This window comes from Macrobrachium nipponense, chromosome 23, assembly GCF_015104395.2.
Source record: "Macrobrachium nipponense isolate FS-2020 chromosome 23, ASM1510439v2, whole genome shotgun sequence".
NCBI classification, from domain to species: domain Eukaryota; kingdom Metazoa; phylum Arthropoda; class Malacostraca; order Decapoda; family Palaemonidae; genus Macrobrachium; species Macrobrachium nipponense.
The window spans coordinates 80,889,939-80,905,642 of record NC_061090.1 but is presented as its reverse complement, the minus strand read 5'-3'; the positions used below and the strand labels follow the sequence as shown (position 1 = coordinate 80,905,642).

At 36.7% G+C, this 15,704-nt stretch overlaps 1 protein-coding gene across 7 annotated transcripts in view; it reads left to right on the top strand.

The window, feature by feature from the left end:
- Positions 1–15,704, top strand: part of LOC135202024 (protein ELYS-like) — a 241,020-nt gene that overhangs the window by 102,198 nt on the left and 123,118 nt on the right. For all 7 annotated transcript variants that reach the window (XM_064231315.1, XM_064231323.1, XM_064231317.1 and 4 more), the window contains exons 19-22: positions 62–206; positions 4,372–4,498; positions 5,269–5,549; positions 5,862–6,062. In XM_064231315.1, the coding sequence (XP_064087385.1) occupies positions 62–206; positions 4,372–4,498; positions 5,269–5,549; positions 5,862–6,062 (754 nt within the window). The remainder of the gene's footprint in view (positions 1–61; positions 207–4,371; positions 4,499–5,268; positions 5,550–5,861; positions 6,063–15,704) is intronic.

Sequence of the window (15,704 nt, the reverse complement as noted above, 5' to 3'; positions counted from 1 at the left end):
CTAATATGAAGTGATCACTTTCCATTATTTAGTGTAATCGCTTGTGCTTTTTGTTTTTAAGGCTGTGAACAACTTGGAAAATTGGAGAGTGTCATACATTTACCATTATCTCCAATGGAGGAAGAGACTTTGGTTACATACCTCCAGACATCACCCAACAAGGCAGCACATGATTATTTATTGGTATATTATCTTCAGAGAGCAAGGCAAGTTTTTCTTTTTTTGATACTTTTAATCTTAAGTTGATGTACAGTGGTACTTGTTTGTTAAAGGTTCATGTCGAAAATTCCTATTTTTTAATGAAATTTTCAAGTAAATTTCGTCATTTGTTGAACAAATATACAGTTGTCCCCCGTATTCGCGGGGGATTGTACCACACCTCCCCTTGAATAGTTAGAATTTGTGGATACAGTGGACCCCCCCGTATTCGCGTTCTCCGGATTTGCGGACTCACACATTTGCGGATTTCTCTTTGAAACGTTTCCCTGCATTATTTGCAGAAAATTTGCACAATTGCGGTATTTTTCTATGAGAAATATCCACAAATTCCTTTTTGTTTTATCATGTGCACTTTTTGTGATAAAACTATTATAAAAACCAAGTGTGAAAATTTTTAGTGTGTTTTTCTTGAGTTTTAACTAACAAAATAGGCTGCTTTTAGCGTTATTATAGGGGTTCCAAACATTCACGTGTTCTAACTATTCACGGGGGGGTCTGGTACGCATCCCCGCGAATACAGGGGACCACCGTAGTTGGAACCCCTATAAAAATGCTTTAACAGCCTTATTTTATAGTTAAAACTCAAGAAAAACCACTAAAAACTTTTACGCTGTGTTTTTTTATTAGTTTTATCACAAAAAATGCAGTTTATGATGAAATTGATTTAAAAATCCAGGAATTTGGGGATATTTCTCATAGAAAAGTACCATTAATAGGCGAATTTCCCGCAAATAATGGGTAGATATGGTCCAGAGAGACATCTGCAAATATAGGGGGCCCAATGTACTCAAACTTCGAACTGACTGTTTATCTTGTTAATATACTTGTATTCGACTGCCTACCTCATCCTATAAGAAAGAACTGTATTAAAAATTTTTCTTATTTACAATATATAGATTAATTATAACCATATTTAACAAAATAAGAGTAAAGCATTTCACTATAAAGCATAAAAATTGTACAAAATCGTACATCACCACAGTCATGTCACGCGCAGCTGACATGAGATTGAATGACGAAGTGTTGATATTGTTGATATTCTGCTGTTTGCCAACAGTAAGTTGATGTGTTGTACAATAATTAATCCCTTTGCATTTAAGATCTAAGTGTAAACATGATTTCTTTGCTTTGATTACCAAGTTAAATGTGAATAAGATTGATTTTGATATCAACCTTTGCCTACTGTAGTCATTTCAGTTTCCTCAAAGGATTCCCGTCTCTCATCCCTCCATCCCAGCGGGCCTCGCACCATATTCACTGAATAGGTCGTAAATTGTACACGTAAACAAAATTTTTCTAAATTTTACTTCATATAATGTACTGTTTCATTGCTTTGCACTTCATTTAACTTTTGGACACATCAGTTATAGAAAAAATTTGAAAAGTAGGAGGGGCTCTGTAACCAAGAGTTAACCATGTTTATTCTTAAGCCTACATCCAGGTTTTGGTTTTTCCCTTTGTTGTGCAACACAAAACAAGGAGTTTTAACTAGTTTCATTACACTTTCATACATCATAGAATGGTCAACACTACACTTGGTAAAACTTTCTAATTGTCAGGGCAGAGGAAAAACCAGTGATGCCTAGCAGGTTTATCCCTGGTCAGAAACAAAGTCATTGTGGGAAGTTTGCTGTTTTGAGTGAAATGAACAACATAGTAATGTTGATTTGATCATTAATTCTATGGAAGAACTATTTTGGAAATTGGGGCTTCACTAAGAACAAACTACCTATAGATTGCCATTACATCTGTAAGTTTGGCAGTTGCTTGGGATTGGAGGAGCACTCATGTACTTTTACTAGTATGTAGATGAACAGAAACACCCAGATAATTATGATTACGATGCCATTAATGGCCTTCATGCTTGAGCGGTGGATGTGTTTCCTTAAATTTGGCCTGATTTAATCTTGTGGGCCTTCCCTTTGTGTCTACTCGTAAGTACTATTGAGCATTTTCAATTTCAAGAATTGCTCAAATGTAGCCTCAGAGCAAAAGATTTTCAGGATTTCCTGCTCTCTTGGTAGATCACTCTCTTATTCTTCCATTAAGAGGAAACCCATTCAGACTACAGAATTCCACGTTTCCACTAACTTCTGCATCTCCTTCTTAACCGTTTGGAGAGGCTAGAATGGCCCCTCCCAATAAAGATATTTTCAAGGTATCATAGGATCTATTCTTAAGTGGAAAACAACTGTGGCCTTTCATCAGAAGCAGTGGTCTGTGGGTTGGTGAGGGTGCCATTCTAGAGGAATTTTCAGCACCTGGAACCTTGTAGACATCAATGTTTTTCTGCATTCCTAGAGATACTAAGACTTTTTCACTGTCTACTTGCAAGGTTATTGTCCCATAGTACTTTCCTAGGTATTGCATCATGAGATTTTAGATCTCACTGAGGATCAGCACCATAAGGTGTTCAGATTGAAGCCCCTACATTTCTATATCAGTCTCTCTCTGGAGCTTAAATGCAGGTCTAAACTACATATGAATTATTTATATTTATTATGAAACCTTTTAGTATTTAGCACTATCGGCAGTTAAACGAGTAAATTTAGTGCAAGTGCCTTTCTTTAAGTGGTTTTAAAGGGAATGCTATTTTATGTTTTTGCCTTAGAGCTGAGGGTGATGTTAAGCTTACGTTTTCAGAGAACTGAAGGAATTCCAATGTAACCGTTTCCTTAGAGGGGAATAAGAGGAAACATTCTCTGTCCTAGTGGGGCAATTCAAATTTATTCAGACAGGTTGAGTCTGGAGGAGGAAATTATCCTTTTAGAAACGTAGAACATCTTTGTCAAAGGTTAATCCTGGAAGAGGCAAAGTTAACCTTTTGTTTTGTGGTTTTAGGAAACCTACATGTTGTTGTCAAAGGTTTAAGCCTGGAGGAGGCAAAAGTTAACTGTTGTTTTGTGGTTTCAGAGAACCTAGAATGTCTTTGTCGAAGGTTAAGCCTGGAAGAGGCAAAGTTAACCTTATGTGTTTTTAGAAATCTAAAACTTTGTCAACGAACAGTGTCCTTTGTAATGTATTTGGTTAGGGTAGTGCATTAGAACCAGAACCATATCATCTACCTTTATTGAAGGTAAACATTCATAATGTGAGCAGCAGGTGTAACTTAATTTAGTGTTATGTCAATTTGTCACTTCAGGATAAGGTTGATGTGGTGCAGTAGAAGGGCAATTTGGTTTTACCCGCTCACTACCTTAAGTATGCAGAATCATGTTTGAAAACAGTAAAGCCCTTACTCCGTTACTAGTAGTGGTTAGTCTTTTCCTGAACCAAAGAGAGCAATCCTTTAGGCTATTATGTTTAAATCCCGGCTTTTAATATTTTGGGGAGTGTGAAGGTACAAATTTATTATAGGAGTATACCTTCACTTTTAAGTGACTGTCATTTATAGGGCTTTTAGACCCAGGCACATGGGTCCCCTCACACTGCTTCCGTTTCATTCTGTCTAAATTTAAATGGTTTTCTCTGCAAGGCTGTTCTTTGCTGGACACGTATGAGAGCCTTGCTCCTTGAATGGAGTCTAACTTCTGGTACTAAAATCCAGAAAGGATTTCTGATCAGGTAAGAATGTTTTGGGTTTCATGTAAGAAACCTTAAGCTCGATTGGCTGAGCAGATTTTTCTCTAGCTGAATTACCCACCGTCTTTCTCTTAATGTGGGAATCGGCTAACTTTAACAGTAGGAATGATTCTTCTCAAATGATATAAATTTTCATTAAATTTATTATTTGGATACTTAGATACTGTTAAACTAGACCCCACTCAGCCTTCCTACAACTTAGTGGGCTGTCAAGGAAAATTCTGACAAGAGCTAAAACATTTGTAACACACCTGGTGGAGAACAGGTGAACTAGACAGTCATCTGGGCAGGCATTCAATTTTTTGTTTGAATGCCAACTTGTATGTTTGGCACAGAGATATAAGCCAACTTAACAGTAGGAAAGTATCCAAATAATAAATTTGATTATGAAAATTGATATAATATTGGAAGGAGAGAGAACCTGAAGCAAAAATAAAGCTTACTGTTCCAATACCGTAAAATTAAGTAATTTCAATAGTTGACAGTTATATCTGTACAAAATGCACATATCTTTCTTGTAAGTGAACCATTCTTATTTGAAATAATTGTCTTTTCTCAACATCCTTTTAGGTATGAAGATGCTGCATTGCTGCAGGACATTCTTCGTGGAGGCTTTGGCATTGAAAGAAAACGTCATGGTGTCCGATCTGCTCTTATTCATGGCTACCTTACTCATCTTCCAGATGTTGCAAAGAGGGTAAGTTTTCAGTGCCTCGTGTGATTTTATAGTTTCCAATCTGTCGGTAGCTTGAAAATTTCATCTTTACTTTAAAGTAAACAGGTCTTTAGAGTAGTTAGTGTATGATAGCAGATCAGGTGGAGAACTGCATTAAATTTAATTGAGATTTCAACAATTTTGGTGAGCTATAGGAAAGTCTAGTAACTCAGTACAGTATTAACCTTTGCAATGAAATTTGCCATTTTTGCAGTGATATGCTTTCTAAAAAGCATATTAGATGCATTTAGTTAAAAAATGATTAAAATAAGAAAAAAAGTCTTACTAGCTAGAACTTGACAATTTACTGTATGGACTTACCATTCTCAGCATTCAATAATATTACATTATTTGCTATGATTAGTGGTATAAAAATGATGGCAGTAGATGCATTGTGGGTAACACAGATAGTTTATGTTTTAAAGAACTGTATATATTGTTTATTCATATAAAAGATCAAGAACAAAAGTGAAGAAGTAATGTCAGAGAGACTGTGATAGATCATTAAAAACTGGTATGCCTTTTCATAACAGTAGATAAAACCTGTTTAGTGGTAGCTGAATAATTTTTATGTAATGACATATATTGCCTTAGTGTGGTGATCTAATGCTTTCATTAGGGGAAATATGTAGACATCATGCCAAAGGTTAAAAAAAAACTAAAAAAAATTGTCTTGTAAATAAAATTTTTTATGTTTAGTTTTAGTAATTGAATTTGTTTTTTCAATAATTATAAGGTTTGATTCTTTTCAGCTTACCTCAAGTAATATGGTCAAGCAGGTGCCTGCTCGAACTATATATAACAAGCCCCAGCCACTATCTGCCAAAATTCATCAGGCAAGATTTAGTCCCAAGTCACATGCAGGTATGATAGAGAAAATGATGGAGGATAAACAAAAAGCTGGAACTTCCTCGTATAGCATGAAAGCACCTTTCACACCCTTTAGAAATAGGGCACAAAGGCGCCAGGGTTTTGATTTTACTGATGATGATGTCTTTGAAGATATCTCACTGAAGAGGAAGTCAGTAACCAAGTGAGTATAATTTGGAAGTTTCACTTATAATGGGGGCAAGTTAAGAATGTGTGTTTTGTAAAGTTAGAAAAGGAATACAAGGAAAAAAAATGTGTCCATTATAGATTACCCATGTTCGTTATATCTGGAAATGAGGATTATGTATAATGACTATAAGCTAGTTAGTGTTATACTAGATTGTCTTTGAGAGCTATCTCTAATTATTTTCTGTCCATCACATTAAGCCACCATTAAGGTACCCCATGATTCTTACTGTTGAATTTTCAGTTGTCAATTGTATCATATACCCAATTTTTATTGATTTCTTTATAGGGATATCTCTCAAGTGGTATTTCCTTCACGAATTATGGATTTGCATTCCCCATCTCGTGATGATGATGGAGAGATTGGTCTCTTCAATCCTGCTCCCAAATATAATAGTCTCGGGGAAAGCAGCCTTCTGCGGGAAGATATGTCAAAGATGATGGAATCTATTCTGAGAAAGAGTGTCTCGGATGTATATGAGGAAGTCAGGTCAGTGAGTACTATAAACAGTGCTGAAGTCTCAGTTTTTGTGTTTACACACTTGTACAATTTTATATAACTTCTGTGCATCAGCTAAGTCAACCCACTCATTGTGTGAAAGGAATGATGACTCACACTCTCAGATAAGTATCCCGTTGCTAAGAAGGGCCTTTTTTTAATGGTAATTTCTTATTGTATGGGCTAAGAACAATTGGTGGTATTTGAGGTACATTGAAGGCAAACTGAAAAGTGAATAACCCCCGAAAGGACTAGTTACTAGGTGGTTTGAGAGTCGTTAGTAATTGCCATATATTCCCGCTTATAAGACGACCTTTAGATCCTAAAATTCACCCCTAAAGATTGGGGGTAGTCTTATGCTACCATTCTAAAAATCGGACCATGAATTTTTAAATGATATTGATAGGTAGGCTAGCCTAGACCTTGGTGCGATAACCACTGACACACATAAGATTCACATTATGATATGAACTGATAATAATAGATAGTAAAACCATTATTACCAAATACAGGTACTCCTCATTTAACGACATACTCGTTTTATGACAACTTGGAGTTACGATGGCAACATGAAGAGGGGAAAAAAAAATGAAAATAAAAATATTGCCAATGATGGCCAAGAGGAAGGCTATTCAGTGCCGATAATCTAGCCTAGCCTCTAGTCTAGCCTAGGTTTTGAAAACCTTGAAATCTATGGCTATAACAATAAATAAGGCTTTATTATACTTTGTAAAGAAAAGCTATACAGTTGGACTTCTTAAAGACGGCATTCTGTGGTCCGAGAACTCCAGTGGTTCAGCTTGATTCAGCTGCCATTAGTTGGTTGCGTGGCCAAACAGGTGGCACCATGTATTATTTACAGCTTTAAGATAGCAAAAATTATGCCAGATCTCCTTTGTTTTTATGGGAATAATTCTTGGTAATGAAAAGAGAATGTGTGAAGTCAAATATGGTTTTTATATGAACTTGAAAATAGATATATTTTTGTAAGTATTTCACTTGAGAAGTCTACCAAGTCAGTCCTTTTAATGAAAACAATGAGACATTTGGCATGCACGAATTCCTTACTCTTAGTATGCTTTAAAGACTTGTGTGTGATACTATTATTATTATTAATAGGGGTTAGTTTTTCCAGACCTCTGAGTTTATTTTATACAGCTGTGTATTTACATACGTATTTGATATGTCACCCATGAGATCAAATGATACTAGAGATAGGAAGTGCAAGCGTAAATCTTTATCAATGCTAGAAAATGTTTATCCCATTAGCGAATAGTGTAGTGTTCACTTTCCTCAATAGATGGCGTTGTACTTTGTTTATTTTTTTGACAGAGGCATTAAATGCCGTGATCACCGAAATTCATTCATTCATTTTTTTTCATCTTGTCCTCTACAATAAAAATAAGTGATGAAGAAACTAATAGTGATAATTATGGAATACCAAATTTTGAATAGGAAAGTCACTGCTAAATAATGTGCAGATTCTGAGAGAAGTTTAATACTGTATTGACTTAGTGCTATATTGACTTACTAGTAGGCTAACTTGGGAGTATGGGGTAAATGTGTTAAAATACATTATTGTAAAGAAAATAATACACTATAAAGTTATAAAATGATGAAGTTAAAAATATATGAGTAATGAAATGATGATAAGTGTTGTCAGAACTTTGCCAAGTAGTAGGCTATGTCGGAAACTATACTCTTGTTTTATTCCATCTGTTTACCTGCCTGTGGTACTCGCGCATGGTAAAGCTGCGTCCCAGGCTATGTGTAAGTTTTAGTAAATAAAAGGATATCTGGATGTACATTTGCAACTGAGAAGTGTTTTAATGATTTACTGTATGCAAATTACATAGTTAATGTTCAAAATAGGATATTGTTATGGTTGTTGAATGTAAGCTGCCTTTTCGGGGTGGCGAATGGAATAGCCAGACGCAAATTCCATTAAACAGATGCCAAACCAAGTTAGTCATATTGTATCTGGCTACAATGCACTTTATAAAAATTAAAAGTATATACAGGCAGTCCCTGGGTTACGACAGGTTCGGCTTACGACGTTCCGAGGTTAAGGCGCTTTTCAATTATATTAATCAGAAATTATTTCCAGGGTTACGACGCCTACAATGCTGATCTGGCAGATGAAATATGACACCATAAATGCAAAATATTCAATATTTGTAGGTTTTTTTTATGTAAAATGCAATAAGAATGCAGTTTACATAGTTTTCAATACACCCCAAGCATTAAAAGTAAGGTTTTCTTAGGGGTTTTGATGATGTTCTGGCTTACGATTATTTTCGGCTTACGATGTGTCTCAAGAACGGAACCCCCGTCGTAACCCGGGGACTTCCTGTACTAATATACTTACATGGAATGAAGTAACATGTAGCTTAGTAGCAAAGTAGGTGTGGTCCAATAAAGTTGACATCTTGCCGTAGTGAACAGTGAAAGAAGCACTTTTCCCCCCACCCCGAAAAGTCAGCTTACATTCAACAATAATAACTGTCCTATTTCGAATATTAATGGTTTAATTTGCATACAGTAAATTATTAAAATACTTTCCAGTTGCAAAATGTACACCCAGATATCCTTTTATTTACGTAAAGCTTACACATAGCGTAACTATTCAAAGGCCGGGACGCAGTGTTACCATGCGCGAGTACTACAGGCGGGTGGAAAGATGGAAAAAAACTGAGTATGCTTCTGTGTATAATATATGACTGAAAATGAATGCTGTTAGTTGAAATAAAGATAATAACGTGTTTACGACATTCGTTTAATGACGTGATCGCTGGAATGGAACCCTGTTGTTAAATATGGCATACCTATATATTTCAGGCAGTCCCCAATTATCGACGGTTGTTCCATTCTTGGTGGGGTGCTCATAAGCAAAAACCTCCATTAACTGAATATCGCCAATTTATGACCCTTCTGGCCATGAAGCCGGATCGCCATTAACTCAGTCCGCCGATAACTGGGGACTGCCTGTATTGATACATTTGAGAAATAATTCCATGCCAATGAAACCAGCATTTCTGCATCGCGAGCCCAGCTGAGAAATTGTAAAAGAGTTATGGTTGCACTCACAGGAACTCTTACCTTCGGTAACCTTCCAGAAATTTTAATGCAGGGTAATGAAGGTAGTAATAACACGTAGGATAACATAATGTTCATTTTTCATTAGAAATTCATTTTCATTCTGGTGAAATAACACAATTATGTACGATATTCTACGTTAGACTAACCTCTGTCTCAATCTCCTTATCCCATCTTCTAGTTACATAAGTTGAAAAAGTAAAAGAGAATGGTAAAAGTATCATTAGTAATGCTCTACTTGTTGTGTACACGCATACAGTCATAAACAACTGAACGAAGAACAGCTGTTTTGCCATGAACAACCGAATCGGTTAACAACAGCTGGTTTGCTTGCATTTCAACCATTGTACAATAGTAAATAATTACTGTATGTTACAAATTTAGTTAGGTAGTATAGAACTGATATTTTACATTACTGTACACTGGTACCTCGACATACGAAAGGCTCAACTTACGAAAAATTTGAGATACGAAAGCAAATACGAAAAATTTTACAGCTCTACATACGAAAAGTTTTCAAGATACGAAAGGTTGTTGCTGTAAAGTCCCGAGATTCGCCCGGACCACCGAGAACAATTTTAAAACTCCCACGCCGCCAGCTGAGTAAACTCGCCACCATCCTCCTGCTCTCCCATTGGTTCTTGATGCTAGTCACCGCCGTAAAACCGATTCGCCGTTGAGTGATTGCGCTGTTAACCGCGGGCCGGCTGTACTTGACTTGATGAGACTAGGTAATTTTTCCTTATACAACGTCTTTTTAGGTGGAAATATGACTTGAATACGTCTTATTGTGATTGTGAACTAAATTGTTTTTCATTTTTTGTTTCTGTTAACAGATTATGTCGGCGGCATGTTTATAGAGTAAAAAAATTACATGATTCCGTTTACAATTTTCCATTACATCATTGTAATACAAACTTTACGTTATTTATCGTTTATCGGCATGAAACCAATAATAAAATGTTCTTTCAAGCACAGTAGTTTTTATTAAAATATTATCTCAATTTCATCTACGGTTGTATTTAATGGCATACGTTTGCTGGAGTTTTTCTTTGTTGCCGATGCATGATAATGTTCATTAGCAGCTTGAACGGTTTGCTCAGCTTCACTAGGTTTAGATTTAACAGTATATTTCCCTATTGATCTTTGATCTATAGCGAATAAAGTTATTACATTAGGATATCTCAGTCCTATTCTACATAATGCCATTTATAACAATTATGTACGGTAATTGTTTACTATAGTATGATGGTTGAAATACAAGCCAAACAGATGTTGTTGCTATCCAATTTGGTTGTACTTAGAAAAAAGTTGTTTATCGTTGGGTTGTTCATGGCTGTACACATTTACGCAATGAGGATAACGTTAAAACCATACTTTCATAATTCTCTTTTGCCATTTTTGAACATGTCACTAGAAGATGGGATAAAGTTAGGCTATTGTAATTTGGTCTCTCGTAAATTTGGATTATCGTAAGATGAATTATTGTAACTTTAACACTATGGCTACCCGTACACTGTATAAAAACTTATTATATCTTTACATACTCTAGACACCCAAATTATTAAAGGTAGGCTTTTTCACAGTATTTTTAGTACTATAATGTACTGTATAGTACTATTGTACAGTAAATTCTATAGTACCATACTGCATAAATATAATTTTACTTATTGCGCCATTGCGGGATTACAGCGCTGTTAACTAGTCTAGTGCTCCGAAAGAAGGTGTGCGGCGGCTGTAAACTAAAATCGCTTAGCGTCGAAAATTGCTCAGCATTGGCGGCCAGGAACAAAATCCCTGCTGCTAACCGAGGGCTGCCTGTATATACTTAGCAAAAGCTTGCCTGTAAACAAATGGTTTTGTAATTTAATGCCATAATATTTTACCTCGGTCTTATCTAAAGGTCATCTTATATACATGGAAATATACGGTACTTTTTTTATCATTAAGTAATTTAGAAGGTAGCATTACGTAGCCTTGGCATACAGTGAGACAGATGCTCTGTACAATTGCTCAAGTTCAAGTAGCCTAAAACCTGTTTTGGACAGGGTAATGATTGAAGCAAATTTTCCTTTTCCATACCACAAAATAATATTGCAGTAAAATATTTTTGGTACTTAGTGTGCAAAAGTGTGTGTGTGTGTGTGTGTATGTGTGTGTGTATGAAAGAGAGAGAGAGAGAGAGAGCAAAATTGGTGGAGGAATAAATTGGGGTGGTTTGATGGTGGTCGTAAGCGTGTGTCTGTTGTGGCGATCGCTGTGAATATCGGTGGCGAGCGTCTTGTACGAGAGTCGGGAAAAGTGAGGCAGTGGGTGAGTTGGTGATTAGAGCCTCTGTTGTTGGACGGTCAGTGTTTTGGTAGCAGTATTGAGTATTATTGATTGTCAGTAGTTTTGTGTGGTTTTTGAAGCTGTTATTTGAATTATTGTTGGTATTGTATGTTGGAAGGTTGTTGTGCCTGTGTTGTTGAATTTGTTGTGCTTATGAGTTCTGTTGTGTTGTAGATGAGTTGAGTGTTGTTGTTGGGGAGTTGTTGTGGTTCCTTGGTGTTGTGGGTGGTGTGTTGACTTGTCGTGTTATTGGTTTTTGGTGCTGATAGTGATTATTTGTGCAGTGGTCTTTTGTTGTATAGTTATTGAATTGTTGTGGGTTGTTGTCCTTGTTTGGTTGTTTGTGTATTGTGTTACAACGGCTAGCCTAGCCTAGCTATATCCAATGGACGTCAGCGCAGCTTCTCACCCTGAGAGTGTGGTAAGTACAAGTGTGGTTTTGAGTTTTTTTTTTATTTTGGCTTGTAATCCCACCACATTAATATTTTAATAATATGTAAAGACCTGGCAAATATTTAGAAAATATCTCTGAATATGACAGCCAAAATTAAGTTGCTCTTCATTTTCTCATGTGCCCTTACATGATTGAAATACAGTGGAACCTCGGTTTTCGTACATAATCTGTTTCAGAACCTCCACAAAGTCCAAAACACAAGAGATCTGAAACCGTAATTCCCATAAGAAATTAATGTAAATACAATTAATGCATTCCAGACACAAAAATATAAAAAAATATGTATTTTATAGGGAATAGACAGAGTATTACTTTTACATATAGAAAACAGTGAGAAATAAATATAAATTACTAATGAAACAAATAAATTAACTTTTAACATCACTCGCACCATTGTGGAAGACGCTTGTTAGCACATAAAAGACAGATGAGGAGAGAAGAGGGAGGAGGAGAAGTTATTGTTTGGAAGGGGGATCACCTTCCAGAAGGATAAAGATATCTAGAACCTGTCTGGGGTTAAAGTGGGCGGGGGGCCCTCTGGATGAAACCCCTAAACTTCGTTATGCCATCAAACTGACCGTAAATAAAATTGGAGAGAAAAATATTTTAATCAAAATTACTGGGTATGAAAGAACACATTTATCTGTTGGCTTAATGTGTGTGGAAGATGGGAGGAAACTTCCTCCATGGTTATCATTAAACGAATCTGGAGAATGCGAATACGGGGGTATTCGCATTCTCTGGATTTGTGGACACAGATTCGCGGATTTCTCTCTGACTATATCTACCAATTACTCATGGGGAATTTGCCTATTTGTTGTATTTTCTGAGAAATATCCAGAAATTCCTGGTTCCTGGGGTTTTAATTAATTTCATCATAAAATGCTCTTTTTGTGATAAAACTATTAGAAAACCAGGTATACGTACATAATTTTAGTGGGTTTTTCTTGAATTTTACCCACCAAAATAGGCTGTTTTCAGCCTTTTCATAGGGGCTCCAAGCGGGGGTGGGGTGTCTAGTACGTATCCCCCGCGAATAAGGGAGGACCACTGTACTACTCTGTTTTTTACTGGCACTGTATGGGGTTACTTCTCTGTTTTTTTACTGGCAGGAGGACCAGCTTAAGAGTCACTGGACCCCTGTCGCGCACAGCTAAACTGTCCAGAGACATTTTTTTCTGATGTCTTTAAAATCTGACTAAAGTGAAACAATGCATTGTCATTAAACATGTTTCTTACATGTTTAATGACGATGCATTACAACATTCAGCAGATCGCAACACCTTTGTTAGGATGAAACTTATAAAAAAAAATTTTAACATCACTTCGAAAACATGTCCTTAACCCTTAAACGCTGAAGCGGTAAAAACGATAGCGAAAAAAAGAAATTTCATATATAATTGTATTCAAATCGCGCTGTGCGCGAAATGATTAAAGGTAACAAGTTACTTTTTTTTCTTTGTAATGTACACTAAATTGCGATCGTTTTGGTATATAACAGATTGTAAAACGATAAAAGCAACACAGAGAAAATATTATCACAAAATAATGCATGAATTCGTAACGCGCGGACGTAAACTTCAGGCAATGACAAAAAAGGGAGCCAAAAATGAACTCTTAATCTTGAAAACTAAGCGCGCTGTGATTTTTTGAAAAAAATATTTTTTCCGCTTCCGCGCTCACTCCGAAACCCCTCCGGCACACGGAAGACAATTTTTTATTTACCGCTCCGGCGTAAGAGGGCTAATCAACCCAACAACAATATCAGATAATATAGATAAAGAATCAAATATTAACTCACACAAACTAATATTTTTATACTACCACACTCCCCCAGACTAAAATGAAGGAAATTTAATTTTTTTTTTTCTAAACTCCCTTGTTAACTACTTCACTGTAGTCCGGAATTACACCTTGATTTTGAGTCTGTGGTCTCTCATACACTACCTCTTGTTCACTGACTTCTCCAACCACATAGAACTTGCCCAGCCTTTGGTTCTTCATCTGCTGCCTGTTGCTGTTCTGCTGAAAGTCTTGCAGCTCATCAGTGGTTAGCTCTTCCCTGTGGACGTCCACTAACTTTTCTACAACCTCGCCACTCACATCCAAGCCCATGGACTTCCCCATAGACACAATAGATTCCCCAAAAGCCATAGGGTCGTCAGTGTCGACCTCAAATCCTTCAAAATCCTTATTGGGTAATACTGGCCTCAAGAACTCTCTTAGAGTCAATTCAGTGTCTGAGATCACTTCAAAGCGCCTTTAAAACAGTGCTTTGGTGTAAAGTTTCATGAAGTTCAAAATGATTTATTGGTCCAGGGGCTGGATGAGAGGAATGGTATTAGGGGTAAGAACTTCACATTGGTGAATTTAAATGTTTTCTAACAGCTGGTCTTCCAAGACAGAAGGATGTGCAGGAGCATTGTCCATTACCAGGAGGCACTTGAGGGGCAATTGATTTTTCTGGAGGTATTTTTCACACTGGCCAAACACTTCATTGACCCACTCAATGAAAATTTGCCTCTTGCCCCGTGTCCTTTTATTGGTTTTCCACATCACAGGTAATTTATTCCTTAATAACTTTGTTTTTCTTGAATACTCTGTGAGTTTCAGAGTGATACACCAGTAGGGTCTTCACTTTTCAATCCCCACTGGTATTCCCACAAAACAGAGAGTTAGCGTATCCTTATAGATTTGTACCCTGGCAGTGAACTTTCCCCTTGCAAGGTGTAGGTCCTCTTGGGCATTTTTTTTTCCAAAAGAGGCCTGTTTCGTCACAGTTGACGACTTGTCGAGGGAGGAATACTTCAGCCTCGAAATATTCCTCGAATTCATCAACAAATTCTTCGGTGGCATGTTTGTCAGAACTTGCAGCCTCCCCATGCTTTACAACACTGTATGCCCGTATGCATTTTGAATTTTTCAAATTGGCCTCGGCTGACCTTGAAAACACTTAAGAGTAGCACTTGTTGAAAGCAATTTCCTACAGAGATCAGCTTGTAACACCATAGCCTTTTCATAAATGATTGCTTCACACACATTATCCCCTACTAACTGTTTATTGTTGATCCACACTAACAACAGCTTCTCAACATCTACTAGTTGTGATATTGTTTCAGTAATGAAGTTACCTCTTTCGCAACATCAGCTGCCTTAATTTCATTTTACTTAGCTAGGATGGAGCTGAGTCTTGACACTGACTAGCTGTACATCCTAGCGATATCAGCCACATGCGCACCACTTTCATACTTCGCTAATAATTCTTTCTTAATTTCTATCGTGTATCTGGCCTTTTTTACCAAAGGGCTGGCAATTGAAACATTCTTTGGCCTCATGATGACCTGTCTTTATCAGTTTCACTTGAAATAACAGCACAAAATACAACGAAACAGCACAAAATACAACGAACATGGGGTGGTGCAGGTTACTTGTGAGGTAATGCTCACTCAGCGAGAAATGAAGGCAGAATGGGTCACAAGAGAACAAGGGATGCTTTGTTTGGGTGCATGGATTGGGACCTAGTCACGTGGTAGTTCCTGGAAGGAGCGTTTCTGGGTGTACGAAATCCGAGAATATGTACAAAAAGTGACAAAATTTTGCTGAATTAAGTCTACAAAAACCAAATCGTATGAAAACCAGGGTGTACAAAAATTGAGGTTCCACTGTACTGTCCATGAACATATCAAAATTTATATTTTTTACAGTTGGATGGGTGGAGATGATAAAAAGCAATAGTATTGTCTTAGGTTTTT